Here is a 26,483-nt window from a genome sequence, read left to right on the forward strand (position 1 = left end):
GAAAGCACACTGCTCTTCTTAAAAAGTCATGCAAATGACAGCAGGGGAACACTGTACCTCTTCTGCATTGGAAACGATGTCCCCTAGAGACATTTCTGTGGTCTCAGTTGTATGCCATTTTCCAGAAATGCTTTCTTGCCTTGCAAACCTTCCCGTGCTTACATTTCTGCTTTCTTGCATGTTGCTGGCAGCACTGCAGGGGCTATGAAATCAGTTGCTGTTGGTCTCAATATATTGCTACCCACCGTTTTTGGTATGTATCTGTGTGCGCTCAGTGGAAAAACGTGGTATGGATATTTTTAATAGGTCGACTAGCTGGGAGAATGGTGAAAAAAGCGGTTAGAGAAACAGTCGATCTGCTTTGGTAACTGAACTCTGGCAGCTCATAGCAAATACTCACCAAGTCTGTTCCATACTTCAAGATAAAGGCTTCCAAGAATGAAGAATTAATGCACTGTGTAGATAAAATGTTATCTAAGAGCCATTCTTTGCCTCTGGATGGTGTTGGTCCTTTAGCCGAACTTAAGATTTCTAAAAGAACGCAAAAAGTCAACATGATAAAGCCAAAAAAGAACTTTAGCCTTTGAATGGCCTGCCGGATGTAAAGCTGGGGTCTTGCTATGTGGGAGCACAGTCAAAAGAAATGCTCCTCCAATACAGATGATAGGTAGAAGTCACCTAAGGGTGACTTTTCTGTATAAAAAAATGAAATGAGCCATTCCAGTCTGAGACACTGAGATGTCCTTTATACTGTTCAGTGATGAAAATAGTCATAAAACTGACCTCTGTCTCCATACAAGGCCAGGGACAGTCTGTAGCTCCTCTCCACTGCTCCAAGTTTGGAGCGGCATATTTTATTGTAAATAAAATACATATTTTATTTAAAAATATGTTAAATTAAAAAAATTAAAAATATATATTAAATTAAAACAATAAAAATAGGATGCTGCTGATCTTGTGTGCAGGGCCAAAGCTAGCAAAACTACAGGGACAATCCCTCTCCAACTCAAACTGGGGTTGCAGAGAGGAGGATAGGCTGATTTGGTTGTGGGGCTTCCGCATTGTGAGCCTCCAAAATGGCGTGTAAAACAACAACCCCTTTCTCTCAGAGCTAGAGGGAAAGACTGGAGCTTGCATTGGTACTGGGTTATGAAGCACTGGGAGCATCTGGACAGCCCAGCACCGAAGTTTATTTTCCTATGGAAACTGCTTTGAGAACTGTTGAAAAAGAGTATACAGGAGAACCTAGTAAATTACAGACTTGGTATCCACGGTTTCGCGTATCCACAGTTAGGTAATTGACACCCGGCCTCGGTGTACGCAGGAAAAACGGCTTTTAAAGGGTTAACCTTGCATATCCGCAGGTTGGGTGGTGGTTGGAAATGACCTCAGAGGTCATTTCTGGCCACCATTTTGAGATTGGGAGCCTCAAAATGGCTCCTTAAAAAACAAAACACTGGGGGGAAACCATGATTTTTGGTTGTTTTTTTTAAATATTTGGGGGCACAGCTGGATTCCTGAGGATCTGTGAAGCATAGTGAGCCACTCCCCCCACATTTAAAGGGCCATTTAACCCTTTCTTTTTGGGTGGGAGCATTTTCCTGACCTCTGGGAACCTAACCCCCACATTGGCATTGGGCCAATGCCTCTGTATTCACAGTAGTAATGGAGACTGGAACCTCGGCGAATACGGAGGTTCTCCTGTATACATATTTATAGTCCTAGACAAAATGACAGCTTTAATATCTCTCCCCAACTTAGAGCTGGAGAGAAGGATGAGGACCTTCCCTGTAGTTGCCTTGATCTTCTGAGCACAGTGCAACTGCAAGGATGGGGCCTTTCAACCCTCTCTAGCTCCCAGATGGAAGGAGAGGTTGGGGTTTCTTGCTAAAGGGCAGTGGAATACTAGCCACGGCTAAGAGCCAATGTGATGTAGTGGTTAAGGTGCTGGACTAGGACTGGGGAGACCCAAGTTCACATCCCCATTCAGCCATGAGACTAGCTGGGTGACTCTGGGCCAGTCACTTCTCTCTCAGCCTAACCTACTTCACAGGGTTGTTGTGAGGAGAAACCTAAGTATGTAGTACACCGCTCTGGGCTCCTTGGAGGAAGAGCGGGATATAAAAATGAAGTAGTAGTAGTAGTAATAGTAACAAATAATAATGATAATAATGATGATGTGGGGAATAGAATTCCGGGGGTCTGGGTGCTAGATTTTGGAGAAGGTAGTTCACTTTCAGAAGCTTCAGCTTGCTGCAAAAGTCAGTGTGGTTTGTTGCCAGAACCTAAGGGGTATACTTGTGGGTCAAATGGGCTGTAACCCAGAATTTGGCTTAAAATAAGCCAACTCATATGCACACACTCCAAGGTCTTGGAAATTCAGAGAACTCTGCTGAGGGGATTTGTGCTCTGCAGACTGTCCTGCCTTGCCAGCGGTGCTCTGCAGTGTCCGGAGTGTTTCCTCATTCTAAGAACCCCCATGTGACTTAGATCAAGTGAAGAGGAAGTTCCTTGCCTAAGGCATGTCCAGCAGGCTCTGTGGCTCAATGCATATTGGTGCCTCTGCCTCCCCTTGGGCCTTACATGTGCACAGACACCCTAATCTTGCACTCTGGACCATGCTGCCTTCTTCTTCACCTTGGACGTTGTCATTCTTCTTTTGAACCTGGAGAGGGAGCAGTGGATATGAAATTATCTGCTGATTGCCAAAATAATCATCTCCACAAAAAAGCTTCCCTTTTCTGATAGAAATGGAGTATAATTTGTTTTCTTGGCTACTGAGAGCACTTTATGAATCTTTTGTGAGTGGGGTAACTTGGAATGCTATATCAACAACAAAGTGACAGGGAATTAAAGTGCTCAATCATTTTATGTTTACTTCCAAGCTGGAATATTTTGAATGGAGAGAGATGTTGTGTTGCAACAAATGATTGGTTGTTGCAGTGGGGTGTGTGTGTGTGGGGGGGGAGCTTTAACACAATCCCTTCCTGGCTTTGTGGCAGTGTTTACTAGCTTTGGAGGTGAATTGGCTCTGTCTCAATATATTATCCTAGAATGCCTGCCTACCTAGCTTGCTTGCGGAAATATTAAAATGGTCAGCACTGCGGCAGACCATTCAACACATGATGAGCTTATAGCATCTCCATTTCCAGCCCCTTAAGTGAAGCATTGCATTGAAGAAATTGTTGAGTCTCCTCTTTCCTGTTTCCTACAGCTAAGAAGAAGAACAAGAAGGGGAAGACCCTGACTCTGACGGACTTTCTGGCAGAGGATGGCGGCGGTGGTGGTGGTGGCGGTGGTCCCACCTATGTTCCAAAACCTGTCAGCTGGGCAGATGAGACAGACGACTTGGAAGGAGATGGTAAGATGGAAATGTTCCTTTCGCCACATTATATTGCCTTGCTTCTGCTGAAGAGGGAAAAATAAGATTAAATGAAGTAGAAGAGGCGTCAAGAGTTAGCAGAGTTACGGGGCTCTCCAGGAGGTTCAGTTTTTGGCTAGTCTTCACAGCCAAAAGGGAGCGGGGCTGGTCTTGTGGTCCCAGGCATGAATTGCCCCCTTTGCTAAGCAGGGCTCACCCTGGTTTGCATTTGAATGGGAGACATGTGAGCACTATAAGCTATTCCCTTTAGGGGATGGGGCCGCTCTGGGAGGAGCATCTGTATGCTTGCATGCAGAAAGTTACAAATTCCGTCCCTGGCATCTTCACGATGGGGCTGAGGAGGACTCCTGCCTGAAACCTTGGAGAAGCTGCTGCCAGTCTGTGTAAACAATACTGAGATAGATGGACCAGTGGTCTGACTTGGTATATGGTAGCTTCCTATGTTCCTAGCCAGCCAAACGTTGTGTTTTTCAAAGGCTTTAGCCCTTCCCAAGCAGGAAGGAAAGGGTCCTGTGTTTGAATTCAAGCTGAGGACTTAGAGTATCCTTGAAACCAGTTAGTGATGAGTCCATGCCTTTCTCCCCAGTTACAAGTGCCTTTGAAGTTGGCATGATATATAGATAAATATTAAAGCAATTACTTGTTAGTTGTGGGCCCTCCCCCACAACCCCCGGACCTCAATTTTAACCAAGGATAGTGGCCAGAAAATAAGCCCTGTCCTTGCTCAGTCGGTAGGCACCTGACTGTTCCCGCCCCACACAAATGCCAAATTTTGGTGCGCCTGCTGTTGCTGGCTACCTGGGCCATCAAAAATGTCCCTGCGGGCCAGATCAAGCCCCTGGGCCTTATGCTGTGCAGGGCTGGTCTAATCAATACCTGGATGGGAAGCAGTGTTCCCTCTGACATTTATAATCAGAGAGTGGAAAGAGTTTTATCCTGGGCAGCAGCCCGGGGGTGGAGGTGGGGCTGCCAAAGCCTCCTGTCCTCCCCCCTCCCCCACCTGGTCTTTCTGGGCTCTGTCTGGGGATCCACGGGCAGTGGGGAGCTGCTGCTGCCGCCGCCACCTCCAACTTCTTTCTCTGCAACTTGAAGATGTGACCCCTATACAGTATAGATTGATTTGTAAATAATGACTTAAATCATGTTTTCTGCTTGGTAATTTGTACATATTTCTGAACAGTGCATTCTGACTGCTTCATTGACCACATTGGCTTGCAGCCAAATAGGATCTTTATACTACCCAGAATTATGATCCCAAACCTTTTATGCTGCCTTTCACACTACAGAGTTACAGCTCCTTAATGATGGGGCACAATTGTAAAATTGATGGATTTTCATTTGACTCTTTGCATCTCATGACACTAAGCAAGGACACTTATTAGGACACAAGGTATTTGTGTGAAGACAAGACGCATCCCTATCCATCATACACAAGTTCTCAGGGCTTTCAAAATGCAGGGGTGGTAACTGCTCTGCACAGGGGTGCAATTACTGCACAGGGGTGCAAATGCAGGGGTGCAATTACTGCTCTGCACAGTTTCTCTCAAGTAAAAAGTATCTGTCCGTGCTGTTTGGCTGGTAAGGTCATAAAATGTGATAATTTGCCACAATATTATATAGTACATGATGTGGTGTTTTTCTTAACGGTGGATGGAGGTCATCAGCTGCTAAGTCTGGGTTATCAGTCTTCACATGGCTCCAGACAGGATCGGGATAACTTTTTTGAAACAGAAGGCAGGCTCGCTTCCGGTTAGTCCATAGGTGGCGCCAGAAACCCAGTTCCGGTCCTGTCTCTGACTCCGACGACAGTGATTCTTTCGAGCTCCACTTCATTAATAATATTCAGGCTAGTCCGTGGCTATCCCTCTTATTTTCTTCTGTTCTCCCCATCTCTATTGTGCAAGGTGGGTGGGGAAGAGAGCCTTTTTAATCTTAATTTTGCCAAACTCCAAATGCCTTTTACTTTGATAATTCGACACATTGAGAGTTTGCTTTACTTTTGTTTTCCCCTTTGCTTTGCACCTCTCGCTCCTACCTTCTCTGCTCTCCCCCACAACCCTCGAGAGCAATGGAGGTCATGCATGTGGGAGATTTGCTTGTGGGCTCACTCTCCAAGGTTCCCCACTTTGACCCCAGAGTTTAAAAACAAAAACAAAAACCAGGAAAAAGGCCACCAAGAGTGCTAAACGCTCCTGCTGGATTTCCTTGTTGGCCAGTGTTCTGCCAAAGCCCCGGCTACAGCTGATTGTTTCCCCTGAGAGCTCAGGGCAGCACAGGAAGGCAGCTGAGAAGACTCGGCACCTTTCTAAGGATAAGCTCAGCAAACACTGTAAAAAACAGCCCCCTTCTGCTTCAATGAGGCTTAGTGAGCGGATACTTGTTCAGGCACTTTTCCAGCAACGACGGCCCAGACAACTCCCTCCGCAGTCTCCCCCCAAGGTGGCTTGCCCTGCGGGATGGAAATCTAAAGCACCATGCTACCATCTATGAACACAACAAGTGGAGGGAGCTGCAGTGATGCCATTTTCACTCTCCACTAACCCTTCTGATTCTACCATGGTAACTTCACAGCCGCTTTTGGCGCTGGATCAGGGCTGAAGTTTGCTAGTCCCTGATGCAGCAGCAGCAGCACCCCAAGAACCTCTGATGAGTAACACAGTGGGGGTTACCAGTGCTCAAATGCAAGCCTCTACAACTGTGAGTACGTGTCCTAGGTAAAGGTAAAGCGTGCATGAAAAATCGATTTACTGAAGATGCAGCAGACTGGCTCAGGGAGTTTATTGCCACAGAGTGCAGGGTGCTTGTTTCTCTGCTGGTTCAGCCAGCCCCTTCTCAAACGGGCCCTCCACCTAGGGCTAGACCCATGGGGAATCCCAACCGTGAAGCTCTGTCTTCCTCCCCAGACTTCAGTCAGGCCGGAGGAGCCATTCCCCCTAAAGAAAGGGGACACTTTAGGCCCAGATCCAGAGCCTCGGGGGCCAAGAGAAAAGTATACTGGCAACCATCCTATTCCTCTTCAGAGGAAACATCCCCTCCTCCCTGCAAAAGGCCACCTTCTGTTGTGCTTCAGGCCCCACCCCAACTGCCTACGCAACCTGTGGCACCTGGCAACACCAGCACCTCAGGAATCATTGCAGGAACCCTCTTATTCTGAGAAAGGAGAACTATCGGAGGAAGGCTCTCAGCCACCTACCCCTTCCCGTCTGTTCTTAACATCCGACTTTGAGGTACTTTTGTCCAAGGCTAAGAGAGTAATCAGAGATGTCTCAGCAGCAGAGGCACCCCAGTCTGCCCTGGGGCTAGACCTCCAGGTATTTCCGTCTGAACTGACTCCTTTCCTGCCCCCATTTAAAAACACTATGGTGGAAGAATGGAAGGGTCTAGTGTCAGCTAGACCAGCTGCCTCCTTTCCAAAGAAACTACACAACCTCCCTCCAGAGATAATGGAAGTACTTGCAGTTCCCAAGCTAGATACGCCGGTGGCACAGTTGGTATCGGGAGGCAATCATGCACAGGGAGGGTGAGGAACAACTTAAATCCCCGGAGGATAAATGTGATGTCCTGAAAAAAGGGCCTGAGGCATCAGCTATGGTTATCAAGGCAGCTGCCACAAATTCTATTTTTGCATGTTCTTTGGGCAAAAGAGCTAGTTCAGTATATACCCCCAGAAAACAAGAAGCTGCGTCAGGGATAAATAAGCTTGCTAAGGCTGCTGCTCTCATGGCTGACTCCAGCCCTGACTGCATACAGCATGCATCCAGAGCCATGCTGTCTGGTGTGGTGGTGCGCAGGAGTCTGGCTAAAAACCTGGGATGCAGACTCTAAATCCAAGCTCAACCTGGCTGCCACCCCCTTCATGGGGACAAAGCTATTCGGCAACGCCCTAGAACCTATCTTAGTGGAAACTAGGGATAAGAAAAAAGCCATGCCTCTGGGATGCAGGGATTTTCATAAGCCCTTTCACTTCAACAACAGTTCCTTTCATTACAACAGAACCTTCCCTTGAAGCTCAACCTTCAGGGACCAAAGACTGATGTCTGGCAACTGGGCTGGTGCCCCCAGTGACAGCACCACTCCAGAGGCTCAGCTAGACCCCAGCAGTCTAGACAGTTCACCCAACTTCCAGGGCTGCAAACAATGGCTTGGCCCTGGTCGGGGGCAGACTCACACGACACTCTCAAGCCTGGCTAACCTCTACTTCTAACGCTTAAGTGTTAGACACAATTTTAAATGGTTATGCCCTGGAATTCAAGGCTCTCCCCTCCCCTCCCCCAGACAATTTTATTTCTACCCCTACCTCCAGGGACCACTCAAAAGATCTTCAAATGAATCTGGCTGTTCTTCATGTCCTGGAAATCAGTGCCGCAGAACCAGTGCTATTGACCGAATCATGGCAAGGCGTCTTCTCCATACTATTTCTGGTACCCAAGAAAGACTGCTCCTTCCTGGAGGGCAGTTCTAGACCTCAAGCGCCTAAACCGCTTCATCAAAAAGAAATCTTTCCGGATTGAGTCATTAAGGTCAATCAAGGAATTGATCAGACCTCAGGAATTTCTCACCTCCATAGACCTCTCGGAAGCATACTTACACATGCCAATATACAAGTGCTACCACAGATTTCTCAGATTTGCCTACGACAGCTTTAAATTTCAATACAGGGCAATGCCCTTCAGCTGCTCATCAGCTCTGAGGGTATTGTCAAAATTAATGGCGACCCTGGTGGCCAACCTACACCTGCAGACCATTCATGTCCACCTTTTCCTGGATGATTTGCTCATCCAATCTCAAGACCACCCTCATGCGTTCCTGCCTAAGGTGAACTCCACCTTCCACTGGGCGCAGAACATCGTCTTACTATCATTCTGCCTGTCTCCAGTACACCCTAAAGAAAAGACATGGCACACCCTAGATGTGGACAGGGCCCTCAAGATTTACCTTAAGCGTACCACCAACTTTCAGCAGCCGGACTCCTTCTTTGTGTCTTACCTACTATCATCCATGGGGGCCAAGGTATCCAAGGTCACCATATATATCACATTGGATCCGGTCAACCATTATGGTAGCATATGAAGCCTCGGGGCTAGTGGCAGCCAGAGGGATCTCAGCTCACTCGGCATCCAGTGCCTCTACCTCAGCAGTCTTTTCAGGCAATGTTCCCCTTGCAGAGCCACCACTTGGGCGTCCGTGTCACCATTTATTAGCCATTATTTATACTAGGCAGTATATAAATTCAATAAATAAATATAAATATAAGACTACCACAGTAGAATGATACTGTAACAGGTAGTCTAGTTCATCTGCTTCCCACCTTCTTCATTTTTAGCTGGCTTGGGCATGTCCCACCAAGACTATGCAGCTCCGATGACCTCCGTCCACCGTAAGGAAAAAGAAACATTGGTACTCACCATGGAGGGTTCTTTTTCTTAGGTGGACGGAGGTCATCGGGCCCTTCCGCGGATGTGTTGTAGGGATGGGACACCCGTTTTGGATAGAGAGGGATGACTCTCAGGGAAATTAGCTTCTCTACCCACTGTTTTTCTTCTTGTACAAAGTCTTGCTGTCTGAATTCTGTCATCTCCCCGCTAGTTCTGCGGTGTGTTTTCCTTGTGTTATGGTATTGGCCACTTGGCAGCTGTTCTTGCATTCTGGTCCCAGAACTGGGTTTCTGGCGCCACCTGTGGACTAACCGGAAGTGAACCTGCCTTCTGTTTCAAAAAAGTTAACCCTGTCCTGTCCAGAGCCATGTGAAGACTGTTAACCCAGACTTAGCAGCTGATGACCTCCATCCACCTAAGAAAAAGAACACTTCACGGTGAGTACCAATGTTTCTTTCATATTTATCATTCTGACTCAATGTCAGGTATCCCCCCCCCCACCTCCGGTGGTTTGTTTGGGATATTTTAACATAGAAAAAGCAGGCTTTTATTTAGAGCTTTGATCAAGAGTCAGTTTTGAAGGATTATGAACATAGTTTTTCTTAATCTCAGATCTAGTTTTAAATCAGGTTATTTTAAAAGTAACAAATATTGGGGGTTGTCAGTTGGTGTGTGCACACACCATTTGGAACCACAGAGTCTGGGGGTTGTAGAAGTGGTCTCTGCGATTGGAAAAAGGACGGCTGCAGTATATTCCTCCTCCTCATGGAGATGCCGGTTTGCACAATCAGTGCTTCAGTGCGATCATGGCCACGCACTATCCCCGCAGCAGCAACCCCTCATCCTCTCAAAGTGTTCGTCGGTCATCATGTGACCTGGCTCACAGCCAAAGACCATGTGAATATTTCTTGGTAATCATTGCCATTTATGATGGCAACAGTTTATTATCTATCTATCTATCTATCTATCTGATTTCTATACCACCCTTCCAAAAATGGCTCAGGGCGGTTTACACAGAGAAATAATAAATAAAAAAAATAAAATAAAATAAGATGGCTCCCTGTCCCCAAAGGGCTCACAATCTAAAAAGAAACATAAGAAAACACAACATAGACACCAGCAACAGTCACTGGAGGTCCTGTGCTGGGGGTGGATAGGGCCAGTTACTCTCCCCCTGCCAAATAAAGAGAATCACCATGGTAAAAGGTGCCTCTTTGCCAAGTTAGCAGGGGTTTGTCCTCCATTTCCATCAAATGGATAGTCTGGGGCCAGCTTCAGGTTTTGCATGTCTTTGTGCAGAGTTTGTGAGGAGAGGCATGGAGGGAAAGCTGTTTATAACTGGGCTTAGTAGCCCAGTTACAACCCATGAGTTGTAGTTTGCACACAAAGAGAATCCCATGTTGGACAACCCATGGAGAAAGTGCACTTGCCTGGTGACTTTTCAGTCCCTATAAATCTTCTGCAGTTGCCCACAAGTCCAACACTGGCCACACAGCATTTATGGCTGATGATGAATCCTGGATGATTTGCTAATGTGCCCAAACTTGCCTTCTAGTTTCTACCACCTGGCATAGCAACGATGACGATGTGTACCGAGCCCCTCCAATTGACCGTTCCATCCTGCCCACTGCACCTCGGGCAGCTCGGGAGCCCAATATTGACAGAAGCAATCTCCCAAAGTCACCCCCCTACACTGCCTTTCTGGGAAACTTGCCCTATGATGTAACGGAAGAATCTATCAAGGACTTCTTCAGAGGACTTAACGTGAGTATTTAATGGTTGGCTTAAGCCTCCCTTCATGTCATGTGTTCATCTTAGTAGTGCCTCATGGAAGCAGGTGGGAAGTATTCAGTGGAGTCCTGAGGATCTCAAGCCTATGTTTCACATTCTGTAGGAAGGGGGAAAAATTTCTCTGTCTCAGCACTGTTTTAAGCGGTGCAAATATGCAGTCGGAAAAATCCCATTTATGCCTGTTTTGAAGAACATGCTTCTGTTATAAAATCCCAGAAGGGTTTCCAAAATCATTTATGAATTTCCCAAGTCTCTTCTGTGGGGGCAGGGGTGGGGGGCGGAGTTCTAGAAATAACTTTATTTAGGGGGGAAAGGTGGTTCCCTGTTCCAAAACGACTCATGCTTGAAAACGAAACAAAATAGACGGCAGCAGCAATTAAAACATTATGATAAATGCTGTTCATGGGTCAGAACTCATAATAAGCACAGCAGGTGTGATAAACTGCCTTCAGAATTTAAAGAAATTTTCTCTAGGTGTGAGTCTTTTCAAATTCTTGTTGGCTATGAAACTCAGTTGTCTGACCTTGAGAATCCACCATCTTTCAACCTAACCTACCTCAAATGGTTGTTAGGCTAAATGCCCCACTCTGAGTTCTTTGAATGGGGGAAGAGAGTTAAAAGTTCATACCAGGGTTCCCAGATGTTGTTAACTATAATGCCCAGCATCTTCACCTGCATTGGCCTTTGGCTGGGGATTATGGGAGTTGTAGTCAACATCATCAGAGAATGCCTGTTACAGAAAACATGGGTCCATACCCAGTAACTGCCTTCTTCTGGGAGAGTTGCTTGCCACAGGTCCTAACCAAGTAGATGGGAAAGGCGGGTTATTTTAAAGGAAGCATGAGTGTGGGTGAGAGCATGTGTGTGAGCACAAGGGAGAGTGCAAAATAAATAATGTACAAGCGTGTGTGTGTGTGTACGTGTGTGTGTGTACACTGTGAGGGTATTGATGTGTTGAGAGCTCTCATTTTGAATGCAGCCAAAGTAGCTCAGTAGCACAGCCTCTAGAGTGATTCATGGTTCATTTCTTCCCCAAAAATATCTGCGGCAACCTTCTTCCTTCTAGGCAAAGGAAGAAGAGAGAAGTTCTTTGTATAACTGGCAAGGTCAATCGCAACCTTGTTGTAATATGTACAAGGGCCTGTTATACAGAGAGGCTAGATATCTTCTGAAGGATGCAGGATGTCAGCTGCAAGTATAGCACTTTAAGATTTTTTGGATTCTTCAGCTGCTTTTGCGTTCTAAGCAGCTAAAAGCTTATTTCCTTTGTGCTAGTGGGTAGACCGTTGGCCCAAGAACTGGAAAAGCTTTTTCTAAAACAGAGCTCTTTGCCCATTAACCAAACCACTTAAGAGCTTGGTAAATATTAGGGTCACTTGCTTACTAGGCCTGGTGAGAAGAACAGTGGAATTAATGAGAAGCTATTCCCAGATAAAATAGCATGAAATACAGCTTGGTGTCACTGGGTCTTGACTGTTCCCCATATGACACTATGCTCTGCTGATCACAGCAGATTGTTCCTTATGGTTGAAATCCCTTTGCTAGCCTTTTGTTTTGTTTTCTCAGCTGGTATATTTCAGTGCCATAGTTCTGCTACATTTAAATGTGGTGGCAAGAATGGATGGATAGGATGTGTGAAACTTCTGCAGAAGAGATGCCACATTCATAATGGCTAAGGTGCCTCAAAGCGTCATTTTCCCTGCTGAGAGACGATCTCCTCTAGTGCCCATTCTGAGTGGCCTTCTCCAGAGTTTAGGATTCTTTATAAACTAGCACTATGGCTTGTTGCTAGGCATGTGCCCGAAACGTTTCGGAGTCCATTATAAAGGCCTCTGAAACATTTCGGCACTGGGGGTGGGTTTTGGCACCAGCGGGGGTAGTACTTTAAGGGTGGGGGAGGATGTACTCACCCCTCCCGCCGCATTCCCCCCCGCCGGCGGTCTGTTATCTTTAAGCCCCTCGGGGGGGCAGCGTTCCTCCCTGCCGCCCCGTTTCCCCCATTGGCTGGAAGTGGCCAGAAGTTGCCTGCGCCCGTCATGCGTTTGCACGGCAGACAGGCGCAACACTCTCCAGACTTAACATAAGAATCTACCTTTTCCCAAGTCAGACCATTGGTCCAACTAGCTCAGTATACAGACTGGCAGCAGCTTCTCCAAGGCTATAGGAAGGTGTTTCTCTCAGCCCTATCTGGAGATATCGGGGAGGGAACTTGGAACCTGCTCTTCCCAGAGTAGCCCCATTCCCTAAGGGCGGGGGATATCTTAATGCTCAGATGTGGTCTCCCATTCACCCTGGTTTGCATTTGGACCCTGCTCAGCAAAGGGGACAACTCATGCTTGCGGGTGTGATGCCAAATGTCACTTGCAAATTATACAACTACATTTTGTGATTCTCATAAAAATTGCCTTCCATGAGTTCTGTTGTGTTGTGAAGTGTAAAACTATTGTGATTGCTACTGTAGGTAGATGATAACCGAAAATCTTTTCCCCTCCCACTCAACTGCAGATAAGTGCTGTTCGTTTGCCACGGGAGCCTAGTAATCCAGAGAGGTTGAAAGGGTTTGGATATGCTGAGTTTGAAGACCTGGACTCCTTGCTCCGCGCTTTAAGCCTCAATGAAGAGGTGAGCTGAAAGCTGTCGAGAAATTTAGTCCAGATTCTTGTTTATGCCTGGACTTTCCTAGCCTCTGGCTCATTCAGGAAAAAACAAACTCTGAAAGCTTTAGACAAGTGGTGTTGTGTGGAAAGGACTTGATTCTGCAGGCATAATTGTGCCTGGTTGGGGTGGGGTTGGGCGACTGCCTCGAAAGAGGTTTCCTGTAATAGGATCCAGCACTTCTCCCCAAACGGACACACTGCTTCCAATGCACAAAAAGGGCATTCACTTTCTGAAGGAATTGGAAAGTGGACGTGTGTCATGCCAGCTGCCCAACCATGTTCAGATGCAAATTTTGGCCCCAGGTTTGATTATAAGTGGCCAGCCCCAGCTCTTTGTGCAGCCAGCCATGCATGGTTAATCCTTTATTCTGGGATCATTTTAACTAAAGTCACAGTGTCCTCTATGGGGTGCTTCTATTGAAGTGGTATGTTTTTATAGCTCAGTTCCAGACTGTGCTGTATTATTTGCTGGCAGACAGAAACCTAGTGCCTACCTGAGCACTACGAAGCAGTCACTATGCTGGAGTGGTGTGTGAGACTCTTCTGGTTGAGGTTGCACTCCCCCTGAGGGGTCTTGGCCCAGCATCGGTAGGTGTGCCAGCAGAGCCTGTTCCTGAAGAGTTAAGTTGGCCTTGGTCACACTTTTAAAAAACCCCACATTTTATACCCTGCTCTTCATCCAAGGAGCACAGAGCAGTGTACCACAGGTTTCTCTTCACAACAACCCTGTGAAGTAGGTTAGGCTGAGAGAGAAGTGACTGGCCCAGAGTCACCCAGCTAGTTTCATGGCTGAATGGGGATTTGAACTCGGGTCTCCCCGGTCCTAGTCCAGCACTCTAGCCACTACACCATGATGGCTTAGTTGCATCTACTGTAATGCTTCATATGTGCAAATGCCCTTGAAAACCATTCAGAAACTGTGACTGTTGCAGAATGCTGCTGCTAAAATGCTGACCAGCACCGGATGCTTAGGTTCATGTGTCGTCGTATTGGCTGTGTTGGCTGCCAGTCTGTTTCTGGACACATTTCAAGGTGGTGTTTATTACATTTAAAGTTCTGAACTGGTTGGAACTGAGATACATGAAGGCCTGCCTGCCCCTGTGTGTGTTTCCACTCCTTCCGGTCAGCTGCTGAGGTTCTTTTTTAGAGGCACAACTGCAGACACACAGGGAATGATCTCTCTTCTCTAGTGGCCCCCAGCTTATGGAACTCGCTGCCTTATGGCAGAATGAGTGTAATTGGGATAGAAAAGTGGGATATAACCTCTTAAAATTAAACATTAAGCACTTGCCCCACACTCTAGGAAGCAGCCTGTAGGTGGTAGTGATAAAGCAGGCCTGCTCAACTTTGGCCCCCTCAGCTGTTCTTGGACTACAACTCCCATAATCCCCAGCCACAGTGGCCAATAGCCAGGGATTATGGGAGTTGTAGCCCAACATCTGCAGGAGGGCCAAAGTTGAGCACGCCTGTGGTAAAGGGAGGGTTGACTGTTTTCCGTAATGGGTCACTTCCCTCAGACCCTGAGGAATTGGCCCTGAAATTGCGATCTTGCATTTCCCCATGGATACACCAGTGAAGACACAAGATCAAAAAACAGCTTTGCTTTACTGGATGTGCATCCTGTAAGTGCCACTGTTGGATCACAAAACACATTAATCGAAGTTGAAAGACGGCATTGAGGAGGTGGCAGAAGTTGCAAGACTTGAATTGCCACAGTAACAGTTTTAAGACTTGACTGTTATACTCTCTAAAAACGTTTGCAAATTTGAGGGTAGAAACCTGAGTTGAATTCAGTTCCTTGGCAAATAATCCTGCAGCTAAGGCATGTAGGAGCCTTCAGTAGCAGGGGCTAATTGACGCCACTGTTTTAACTATTTGTTGTGAGCTGCCTAAGACCCCTATGGGTGGAAAGGTGGGATTCAGGTGTTTCCGATTGATTGATTGTTAAATTTGTATACCACCTTTCATTAATCCCAATGCGGTTTACACAAAAATTAAATTAAAAACAAGACTATAAAAATGACACAATTAAAATATTAAAGCTAAAATATAAAACAAATCTGATTGAAAAGATCTAAAATACAAGCATAAAAACTGTACAAAATACAAAGACGCAGCAGTAGAGACAATCATATAAAAGCCTGGGTAAAAAGCCAAGATTTAACACATTCTAAAAACTGTGATGGAGGAGACCGAGGAGCGAATGGCCACTGGGAGAGCATTTCAGAGTCTGGGGGCAGCAACAGAGAAGGCCCTGTCCCGCGTATATGACAACCGAGCCTCCATTGTCGGCACCTGGAGCAGAGCCCCCTCAGATGACCTCGTCAAGTGGGCAGCAACCCTTGGGAGCAGGTCCCTCAGGAATCCCAGGCCCAAACTGTTAAGGGCTTTAAAGGTCAAAACCAGAACCTTGAATTGGACCTGGAAACAAACTAGTAGCCAGTGCAGCTCTTTCAAAATGGATGTGATGTGATTCCACCGGGCAGCTCCGGATAACAACCCTAGCTGTCGCGCTTTGCACTAGCTGCAGTTTCCAGACATTCTTCAAGGGCAGCCCAATGTAGAGCATGTTACAGTAATCCAGCCGTGTCATGACTAAGGCATGAATAACTGCAGCCAGATCTGCACACGCTGGATTTAAATCCAGCGTGTGCAGATTTCTAAAAAAGATACATACATCCAGCAGTTTTCTTCTACTTCACATTCTGCTACCATAGTTTCTTCCAAGCTGTAGATCTGTTGGCACTTTCTGGGCATTTTGTACATTAGTCAAAATGACTCCAAGCTTGCTGGGCACCTCTTTCTTTGTTCTTAAATGACCTCCTATTCCATTGTATGTCCAGTCTCTAGGGAACAGGAGAATACGAGTTGATGTTGCTGATCAAGCTCAGGATAAAGGTAATAAGAACTGTGGCTCAGTCATGAGAGGGCATTTTGCACAAGCTTGGTTTGGGTGCAGAGGCTGCCAAGAGTTAGTGGCACTGAGATGCTGCCCCCACCCCCACCTGTGCAGCAAGCTTAGAGGTCCCTTCAGCAAAAGTGTGAAGCCGGCAAGGGATGCTAAAATGCTGTCAACTTCACTTCCACAGAGAAGGGGGTCCTTGGGCATGTCTGTTTCAGCACTGCTCTTTGCAAGGCTACTAGACAAATGTATCGTGAGTGCTGAACCTTTCCCTGACTGGAGATTAGTTGTGCAAACCAGTAAGTGGAGTGAGGGAACCTCTGCTTTCTAGAGTGGGGGGAGATGCACACAGGAGCCAGAACTAGAATCATGTTATATGCCGGCTTCTGTGTTTGACCGATTGCTGAACTGGGTCTTTAGTTGAGGTTTCGTTTTAAATTGGTTCTAATCCACTGGGCACAGTTTTTCCCCGCCCTCTTTGAGTGGAAAAGCAGGGCATACACTTTTAAAATACTCCACTTAGGCTCCTGCAGCCAAGCCCCTCTGGTACTGCAGGCTGGTGTTTGCCTGTCTGACTTGACCTCCGAGCGCCCCCTCATCCACTACCCTTGGCCTGCTTACAAACGGCATTTATCTGCTGTGGCTTGCAGTTGCCCACTCCGTGGAACTCTGCCTTCATCTCCATATCCCTTTTTTAAAAGAAAGGGGCCAACATCCTGTTGAAAAACACCTCTCCTCTCTCCACCCAGGTGATTGAGAAGTAGAGGTGCAGGCAGAACAGAACACTGAGCCAGCAGTCTTCCACTGCTTAGACACACACTGCCTTGCCTTGCCATAGAAATGCCGTTTGGAGCAGATGTCTGTTGCTTTGCCAGTGGCATAGTTAGCTCTTGTCTCCATTGCCTCTGCCATCACTGTGGATTAGGAGGCGGCACATGGCTTTCTTTGATACAGCCTTATTGGCTAACCTGCAGCATGTGTAATTTTCCGAATGGTGCATTAGCTTATGTTCTGACTTGGAGGATTCTCAACAGACACTCATCATCTCATGACATCTTGGTGTGCTATTTAACCGTGACATTGTTTTCCCTTTTGCAGACAGGGACGATCGCTCTTTTGGTAGAGATCGCGATCGTAACCGGGATTCGGAAAGATTCGAGACTGACTGGAGAGCTCGTCCTGCTACAGAAAGCTTTGATGATTACCCTCCCCGCAGGAGCGAGGATAGCTTTGGAGACAGTGAGTTAATGACAGATTTTCTTGTTGTGTTCATAGCAACAGGCAAATGCTTCCTCTCCCTTCCCCGTCCCACTTATAAGACTGGGAATGGTTTCCTCATGTCTAGCAAAGTTGTGGGTGCACATTACAAGATTATTATGCTAGTTTTGTTCAATGACTTTCCCCAGAACACATCAAGAAAGATTTTTGAGAGGCCTCCCTGTGCATAATTCCAAATTGGGTTCTAGGGTCTGGGCAGGCAGTTGCTGTGGAAAGTACACAGCATCATGGTTCTTGTAGTGGAAACCCTGATCTAGGGATTGCGTTGCCTGTCTCAGCTTGATTTCCCATTGATGCCAATGGGGACAGGACTGTGGGAAAGTGTTGACCCTGTGCAGGTTTTTTCATGTCAGCCAGACAAACTGGCTCCATTCTGGAAACTTGCATCTCCAGATACTCTCTGAACCCCTTTTAAGTCCCCAACCCCATGGAATGTGCAGCCAGTGCTGCTTCTCAGCTGTGGGTTTGGTGATTTAAAAGTAAAAGGAACCTAACCCTGTTTTTTCAAATTGGATTTAAGTTAAGAATAGTATGACTTTAGTGAAACATTATCCCCGTGATAGTCAAGGGTCTCCTGTAATCTGAATGTACAGTGTTAAAAACGTAAAATCCTGCTGAGGAGCACTGCATAGCTGTGGAAGTCTCCTGTCTCAGAGATTTGTCAAAGGGTTGCCATTTTCCAGAGGGTACTTCAAGGTTGGCTCTTTGGGGGGGGGGGGGGCTGCTGTGACGGAGTAGATGGTATAAGGTGAAACAGAGCCATTTATTACTGTGATGCTGTAATTTAGAAGTTGGACTGTGAGCAAGATGATGGTTAAAGCCTGTCCACCTGCTTCTCAGTCTGTAGCATGCTTTTTAGAAACAGTCTGCATTGTATGAGAACTCTGTTGTGCATGCTATAACCTCCTTTTCTCACCTAGGGTATCGGGACCGGGACCGTGATCGTTATGATTCGGATCGGTACCGCGATGGTCCCCGAAGAGAGATGGACCGTTTTGGGGGCGGCAGAGATCGTTACGATGACCGTAGTAGAGACTATGATAGAGGTAGTGTGGGTTATAGACCTTCCATTTAATCCCCAGGCCCCATGCTGAATCTCATGTTGACATCTCAATCTAAATAGTTGCTTGTGCTAAACATTGGCTGTATTGCTGAACTCCTCTGTTATCCTCTTTTTGATAAGAAATTTTAAGTGCAGTGTTGTGGATAGGTCATTGGAGCCTGGAAGACATTTCTCGCATTAAGGTGAACATAATTGGAGAATGGGATATTCAGTGCAGAAGATTTCTAGAGTTTGGTGAATGGTTCTCTCAAAGACTTAATGGGTGCCTCTTGCATTTGTGTTTCATGGTCAACATTTGATTATTCTAGTGGTGGAAAGCAACTACTAAACTTGCCTATCTGGTCTACAAACACCTTCTGCCTGGTACATCTTGCTCACTCCTTTGTTTGCAATGCACTGTTGTCTGGATAATATTTGCTAATTTGTTTGGGTGTATGTAGAAGATGACCTTGGGGTCCTTTCCAGCCAATGAGTCTGGCTTTGTGCCCTGGATTCTCGTGGTGGTGACACCACCACCACCCCCGGACTTGGCTAAGCCTAGTTATTGGAATATGTATATACCATTACACATGACTTAATCCCAGCTATTGAGCACTTCCAGCTGTGTTAGTTAAACTTCGCTTTTGGAAAGCGTTTGAACTTTAAAAAGCTTTTGGGAAGCTTTTGAACCGTTGTGCAAGGCACTTTTTCAAGTACAGCATAGGGCCACAAGGTGCCTTGCAAACGATACATGGCATTCTCCTGCAGTCTGAAACTTATGGCTGTCTAGCTTTGCTTAGCTGATGCATAGTCAGAGATGGTGTAACTCTAAACATAAGACATGCCTTTTGGGAAAACATTCAGTGCTGCTCCTATTTTCGATTTTATACCTCGAAGTCTCTTCCCTGCTTTGTCTCCCCTAAGCTGTGGTTTCTACCTTGGCATGCAGAGTATTCTTTCTGTGCTCAGATACTTCTCTCATGAAAGAAAAAGCCACCACCACTTCCCTCCCTTGCAGGTTATGACTCAAGGTCAGGCAGTGGCAGAAGAGCCTTTGGCAGTGGATACCGTCGGGATGATGATTTCAGGGGTGGTGGTGACCGCTATGAGGACCGTTACGAGAGGAGGGATGATCGGATGGATAGGTGGAGTTCGCGGGACGACTATAACAGGGATGACAGCCGGCGGGATGATAGAGGTAGGTTCAGTGTTTGTCGAGTAGCTAGAAAGGAGGATTTGTTTGCTTTGCAAGCATGATTGTGTGGTGTGTGTGCTGCTGTGATTGCTGTTGTTGTTCCTTCTTTCTGGTTGCCATATTCAGAGTTGGGGGGAAGCTATCTTGATTCCAGGTCATAAGAATTCTTTTTATTCTCTCTCTCTCTCTTTTCCACACACCACCCCTACAGACACACACATGCATGCCAAATCCCCCCCCCCTTTTTTTAAATGGCTGAAGAAACTTTTTGAAGAGTTTGGTCCTCTCCAAAAATGGGAAAATTCACCTTCATAGAAGTTTTTTTAAATTAATTATTTATCCGTCCCTGATTTTGACTATTGGTTCTTTGGATTTCTGCTAGCTTTCAGTATCTCCTGTATGGCCTAGATGCCACAGTACCACTAAACTTGAAGTCCCCTCCTTCTTATTTAGATAACTGTGTGAAGCTTCAGAAGCCGGGGAGACCCGGGTTCAAATCCCCATTCAGCCATGATACTAGCTGGGTGACTCTGGACCAGTCACTTCTCTCTCAGCCTGACCTACTTCATAGGGTTGTTGTGAAAGAGAAACTCAAGTATGTAGTACACCGCTCTGGGCTCCTTGGAGGAAGGGCGGGATATAAATGTAATAATAATAATTAATAATAATAAAGTCTCTTGCTGCCTCCCCCCCCGCCCTTTATCTTGAAATCCCTTAATTCACTCCCCACCCCTTTTCTGAACGATTCCATATTCCTCACCTTCCTGTTTTCCTTTTTCTTAGGCTCCACCCAGAGGCCTAAACTGCAGCTGAAGCCCCGGAGCACACCCAAGGAGGAAGATACCTCCGTCGCTCCTGCTACCCAGTCTAGCCGTGCAGCCTCCATCTTTGGGGGGGCCAAGCCAGTGGACACGGCGGCCAGGGAGCGTGAAGTGGAAGAGAGGCTACAGAAGGAGCAAGAGAAGCTGCAGCGTCAGCTGGAGGATGACAAGCCCAGGCTCGAACGGCGGCCCCGGGAGCGGTGAGTGGCAGAAAAGGGTGGGGTGTGCAGGCCAATCAAGCAGAGGAACAAAAATCCATAGTGTGTGGAGTTACCCGCACTGAGCCTGGCGACATGTGGGCTGAAGGCACCCTAGATATCCCTGCACTAGTTTCCCCTGTGAACAGGGCTTCCCAGATGTTGACTACAACTCCCATAGTTCCCAGCCAAAGGATGCTGGGAGTTGTAGTCAACGTCTGGGAAGCCCTGTTACAGGGAACACTTCCTTGCACCCATCCAGATGCAGTGGTGTGCCTTCAGTCTCTCTCTTCTGAATAAAATGCATGATGACATTCAATTACTTCAGCTTAATTTTGTATCTTCTTAAACATTAATTTGTTCAATGGCTTTAAAGAGCAGATTTTGTAGCCAGTGGCTTACGCCCTGAGGAGGCAGAGCTGGCATCAGGCCTGGGAAACCTGTGTTGTATTCCAGACGGCTTGTGCCGGAGAGTTAGAAAACCAATTGCTTTGCCTGTGAGTTCATGTAGCAATTGGGTTTCTAGCTCTCTGGCACTAGCCGTCTGGAATACAACCCAGGTTTCCCAAAATCTTCTTAGTGGTGTTCATCCCCTGAGGCAGGACAGATTGACCAAGAACATGTACCAAACATTCTCCCCCCCCCCCACTTCTTCTGAGTGCTCTTTCAAATTGAATAGAGGAAGCTGACAGATACAGAGTCAGGCCATCTGGCTCAGTGTCTGTTCTGACTGGCAGACGTTCTCCGAGGCCCCTGGTTGGGGTCTGTTCCCAGCTCTGCTGCCTGAGATCCTTTTCCTGGGGGATGCCTGGGCCTCTGGCATGCAAAGTATGTGCTGTAAAGGAGAACCATGGTGCTAGAGCCTTGTTAGGGGAAATGGGGTTTGATACCGTGTACACTTTTTCACCCCCCCAAACCATACCTTTTGAGAAACTTCCTCTGAAAAGAGTTTTCCTTTGAAAAGGTGGCATTTTCTGTGTGGAATGCTCAGAGGGGCACTTCAGGTTTCGCTACTGTTGCTGCTACTTAATATTTTCCTTTTCAGTGAAAGTTCTCAGAGTGGTTTACATAGAATAGATGGCTCCCTGTTGCCAGAAGGCTTGGTCAAAGAAGGAAAAATAAAGGAGACACCAGCAACAGCCACTGGAGGGATGCTGTGCTGAGGTTGAATGGGGCCAGTTGCTCTCCCCGTGCTTATTATAAAGAGTACTGCCACTTTGAATGGTGCCATCTAAGCGGTGTTCAGGTCTGCAAAAACTATGCTTAGTTTTTGCAGTGCTACAGAATCGGATGTTCCTCATCAGGCTGCTAGAGGAGAGAGCTTGGCATCGGGAGGCTCAAACCCAAACAGCCTTATCTAAATTCCTGTATGCTGTAACCCGCCCATCTTCCACACACACTGTTGTAGGAAAGGTCCTTCTTTAGCTGTCCCCCAGTGAAAAGGGCTGAAGAGTTTATGGGGTTGGTGTCTGAATTCTCCAGTGCCCTGCGCTATAGAGCAATCAGGTTTGTTTCTCTGTGTATGCTTCCTAGGCACCCCAGCTGGCGCAGCGAAGAGAACCAAGAACGGTCACGGACAGGGAGCGAGTCCTCCCAAACTGGCAGCACCACCCCTTCTGTGGGGACAGGCCCAACAGGAAGAAGTAAGTTGAAAACTTCCACTCCGGAATCAGCTAGCACTACTTGGCAGCCCCAAGACTCAAAACCCATAGGGCTTTTCCATGGCGCCTGCACGTGAAGGGAGATGCAATCTTGGGGTAAGCGGCCAGCCAGGCTCCCCAGGATGGTGGGGGGAGAGACCCTTCCTCTGCAAGCTGGGCTTGGGATCAGACTCCCTTCAGCTGCTTTCCCACCCATGGGGAGGAGGAATAGGGAGGAGTCCCCTAGGTGGGGACCAATTCTGAGAGCAAAAAATGGCCCCCCACGGAAAAGGGTTTATCCCCTCTTCCCATAGCACTGCTGTCCCATCGTCTTCACCTTCCCCAGCCTGAACTTCCCTAAACACATGGACATATGTACAGCGAGACTAAGTAGCACTGGGCTACAGTGCAGTGTTTCCCTATACTAGGACTTGTCACTTCCAGCCCCAGTGGCGGGATCACACTGGATTACATGGCAGGGTGGTTTATAAAGTGCTTTCTCAGCCACAGCCTTGCCAGTCTATTGTCCTTAACCTGCTGTCAGCTGCAGTGTGGAGATAACGGACTGCTGCATTTTCATGAACAGGCCAATTTTTGAATAATAAAAGGAAGGCTTGAGTTGGAAAGAGCAAAGACCCCTATCATCATCATCATCATCTCCTCCTCCTCCTGCTGCTTTGCTTGAATGGGGAACATGCTGCTACTGCCAATTCACAGCTAGACTTCTTCCTGGGGTGAGGGTGGGGGCGTCATCAGAAGTAGCTCGCCTTTAGGCAGTAGCCCTCTGCTAATAAGTTGGTGCTTTATCCTTGGTGCATTAGACACACAACTCGATTGGGGTATGACACGGTACAACATATAAACTTGCTGGGTGATCTGGAAGCATGGCTTGGTGCAGCTACACAGTGTTAGTGAAACATGCCACCCAGGCCCAAAATACTGGACCATTGATCCAGAAAATGTGCTTTCAGCCAGCCACATGACCTTGAGAAGGAAGCCTAGCTTTTTGCCCACACTATATATACACCATGCTCACTGCAAGTTTCTGTCCTTCTAGCCTCACGAAGGAGGGAGAGTGAGAAATCCTTGGAAAACGAAAATGTCAGCAAAGAGGACGAAGGCCTGTCTCCCACCTCCAAGACTCCCAGGGAAGAGAAGCTTCCCCTGAAGGTGATGCCAGCTCCTCCACCAAAAGAGAATGCTTGGGTGAAACGCAGCAGCAACTCTCACCCGGCACTCTCTCAGAGCTCAGATTCGGATCAGCATTCCCCTACAAGGTGAGCATCTCTGTGGGGGCAGAGCATGCTGCTGACTATATACTAGGCCTTATTTTATGGTTTGGCAACATGATGGCTGCACAGAATCCCGGGAATCCCAGCTCACGTTATTTTGATTTATTTAAGTTTTTGAAGATCATCATTGCAGAAATTACATTTTGTAAGCGTGATGGCAAAATTGCAAAGGACTCGGGGAACAGGGAGGGGAAGAAATCCAAAATCAGCCTTGATTCACTGAGTGGGGCAAATTCACTTATTTTGAAATCTGACTTACCAAGGCTGTTCCCAAAGTGGCTGGCAATTTCTGACCCCCATGTGCCCTACTGATATAGCTCAGCAATTTCAGAACAAGAGTACTTCAGCGAGAGTACAAATTGTTCAACAGCTGTCATCTGGCACCTGTGATCTCCATGAAAATAACCCAGTTGCCTCTAACTAAAGTCAATCAATTACCTTTCAACCTTTATTCAGAATGTAGTCCTCAGTTTTGAACAAGTTTCCTGCCCTTGATCAATAGCAGAAAGTGTGGGGTATCTGCTATAAAAATTGTATTTCTAGCGTGTGCGTGTGTCCCCCCAAATTTATACATACAGACTTGTGCAAACTGTGTTGTTGCATGGGTGTGTCTTATGTGCCTAGAAGACCAGACCAGTTTGACAGGTACATAGTCCTCTGCATTATTAAATAGAAGTGCATAGTAAAACATGGACGGAGAACTGGGTTCTCCAATCAGTAGTAAAAAAAGTTGAGAAAGAGCCTCCTGATGTTTGCACTCTGCCATCTTGATTTTATTCTGCAGTCAAAGTTTCTCTGTGCAGATGTCCTGTGTTGAGGCAGAGGGCTTTTTGCATGTTTTGCATTTCATTTCTCTTTTTTTTGCCCGCTTGCTGCAAACGTTGGCTTACCTCTGACATAGTATAGAGACAGGTGGCAGTTTCCGGTTATAAAGTATGCACAAGCTTTAAGAGGTGCCAATTTCACTCTTCTGTGCTCTGTTGCAGTGGCAGCCAGGCTGTGCCATCCCTACAGTCGGAAGATGGAGTGCCCCCCAAGAACACCTCACGGAAAGGTACCTGCATGCAACAACTTGGGGTGGAGGAGAGAGCTCTGTGGACCACTGATCCATGTTCTGTGTGCACTTGTCGTGCATGTTGATGCGGATTTTGTTACTTGGGTCCCCAGTGTCGTGGCTTATCTGTGGAGATGTAAAGCTAGACCCTTAAACTTCACTGCTTAGCAGCAGAGCTCTCTGAATAGAATGACTGGACGTCTTGGTCTCCACAAGCTGCTTGCCTGTTTCAAGTCTACTTCACAGCCTTGAACCAGCCAAGACACTCTTGCTAGTAGGGGACAAGTTTGTACTGGATGTATGGTTGGACTGGGAAATTACAAGTGGGTGTAGCACAGCTATGATTTCCTTATCTGGAAAAAACAAACCTTTTCTCACTGCTGGCAAGAATGCCACAAGCCGTGTCAGTTTCTGTGATTATGATTATGTGGATGCTTAATTGCATAAAGGAGTAATACAGAGAGCTTTTACAGCCCAAAGTTTCAGGAAGGGATTTGGAATTAAGAAACTGGTGGTTTTTCTTCAGTGCTCTACATCTAAAGAAATGGAAGATCCTATAGACTTATTTAAGAAGAGTTTTTTGGGGTAGTTTTTTTAAAAACAGATGAACTGGCAAACAAGTATGATTAAAACCTAAGCTGAAGTAAATTTCTCACAAGTAAATGTGTTTAGTATTGGGGTGCTAGTAAATGGTAGATAAGCCATCAGGACTAACAGTGCATCTCTTAAATTGCCTCCCTCCCAAACCCATACCAAAAGGGAGATGGTTATGTTGAACTATATTGTGGCAAAGGTTATTTCTTTGGCCTTGAGCCAGTTTGATTGTCCAAGCTGGAATAATGGAAGACTTATTTCATCTTGTTCTCAGGAGATGAAAACAGACCTGATGGTGGGAAGGAGAGTGTTCCAAAAGGCCGAAGTGGAAGCTCTGGCTGTGGTCCTGGAGATGGAGGCAGCAAAGACCCTTGGCAAGACTCCGATAGGTATACTTGCCTTCACGCCCCATTGGTATAACTCAGGGTTTGCCTGTGGGGGGAGTGTGTGAGTGTGTGTGTGTGTTCACCATGAGGGCTAGGAGTTACCTTTGTTGATTGGCTACCAGGCCAGAGATCCCCATACCCCAAAACCTTGTGTTCAGGAGCAGGCAGTTAAGCATATGCTGAAGGATCACTGTCAATCAACATAAAGCATCATGCAAGACACCTGTTTATTGTCTGGGTTGTCCAGCTAAGTTTGCAGGGGGCTGCCGTGTGGATTGTCCGGCTTTGTGACTTGGGGTTAGAGTAAACGTTTGTGAGGACTCTTATTATTCTATTTATGAACCACATACTCTGGTTGCTGCATTAACTGGGTAGCGATGACTTTTCCAGGAAAGAAAGCAAGAAGGAGCATGACTCTAGATCTGCATCTGAGCCAAAGAAATTCGAAGAGAATCCTACCCCTGTAAGTCCTAGATCTGTTACTTTTTAGGTTGATAAAGTAAACTTAAGGGGATTGGGGTGGTGCCTTTTGGGTAAATGAGCTGGAGTGTGCCAGGACTTAGAAGCATGTGTGATACCGGAATTACCCCATGAGTTACATTTCTTCAGAATGAGACATTCTGCCTAGTAGCTATAACAGTCTTGGTCCTTGCAGAGCTGGTTCCCACGGCTGTTTCTCATAAGGGTAGGAAGATCCACCTGCTCTTTCATTAACCCTAGCTTCCCACCCAGTGCTTGCCTGGCCCTGAAGAGGAAGGGGAAGTAGCCCTCCAGGTAAAGGAGGAAGTTCTCTTGATGTTTCTGGCTTGCACATAATTGTAGGTTGTGTTATCCAGATTTTCTGGGGAGCAGAATATCGCAATTCTGCTCCTGAGCT

The 26,483-nt window shown here is 46.8% G+C and overlaps 1 protein-coding gene across 3 annotated transcripts in view; it reads left to right on the plus strand.

Moving 5' to 3' along the window:
• The window catches only part of EIF4B (eukaryotic translation initiation factor 4B), a 44,238-nt gene that overhangs the window by 11,764 nt on the left and 5,991 nt on the right, over positions 1 to 26,483 (plus strand). For 2 of the 3 annotated variants that reach the window (XM_053297702.1, XM_053297701.1), the window contains exons 2-14: positions 3,215 to 3,361; positions 10,313 to 10,521; positions 13,054 to 13,170; positions 16,049 to 16,103; positions 17,206 to 17,346; positions 18,306 to 18,431; positions 19,446 to 19,625; positions 20,406 to 20,643; positions 22,174 to 22,283; positions 23,338 to 23,557; positions 24,559 to 24,626; positions 25,495 to 25,609; positions 25,982 to 26,069. In XM_053297702.1, the coding sequence (XP_053153677.1) occupies positions 3,215 to 3,361; positions 10,313 to 10,521; positions 13,054 to 13,170; positions 16,049 to 16,103; positions 17,206 to 17,346; positions 18,306 to 18,431; positions 19,446 to 19,625; positions 20,406 to 20,643; positions 22,174 to 22,283; positions 23,338 to 23,557; positions 24,559 to 24,626; positions 25,495 to 25,609; positions 25,982 to 26,069 (1,814 nt within the window). The remainder of the gene's footprint in view (positions 1 to 3,214; positions 3,362 to 10,312; positions 10,522 to 13,053; positions 13,171 to 16,048; positions 16,104 to 17,205; positions 17,347 to 18,305; positions 18,432 to 19,445; positions 19,626 to 20,405; positions 20,644 to 22,173; positions 22,284 to 23,337; positions 23,558 to 24,558; positions 24,627 to 25,494; positions 25,610 to 25,981; positions 26,070 to 26,483) is intronic. The other variant, XM_053297703.1, reaches the window with a different exon arrangement.

Source organism: Hemicordylus capensis, chromosome 2 (genome assembly GCF_027244095.1).
Source record: "Hemicordylus capensis ecotype Gifberg chromosome 2, rHemCap1.1.pri, whole genome shotgun sequence".
NCBI classification, from domain to species: Eukaryota; Metazoa; Chordata; class Lepidosauria; order Squamata; family Cordylidae; genus Hemicordylus; species Hemicordylus capensis.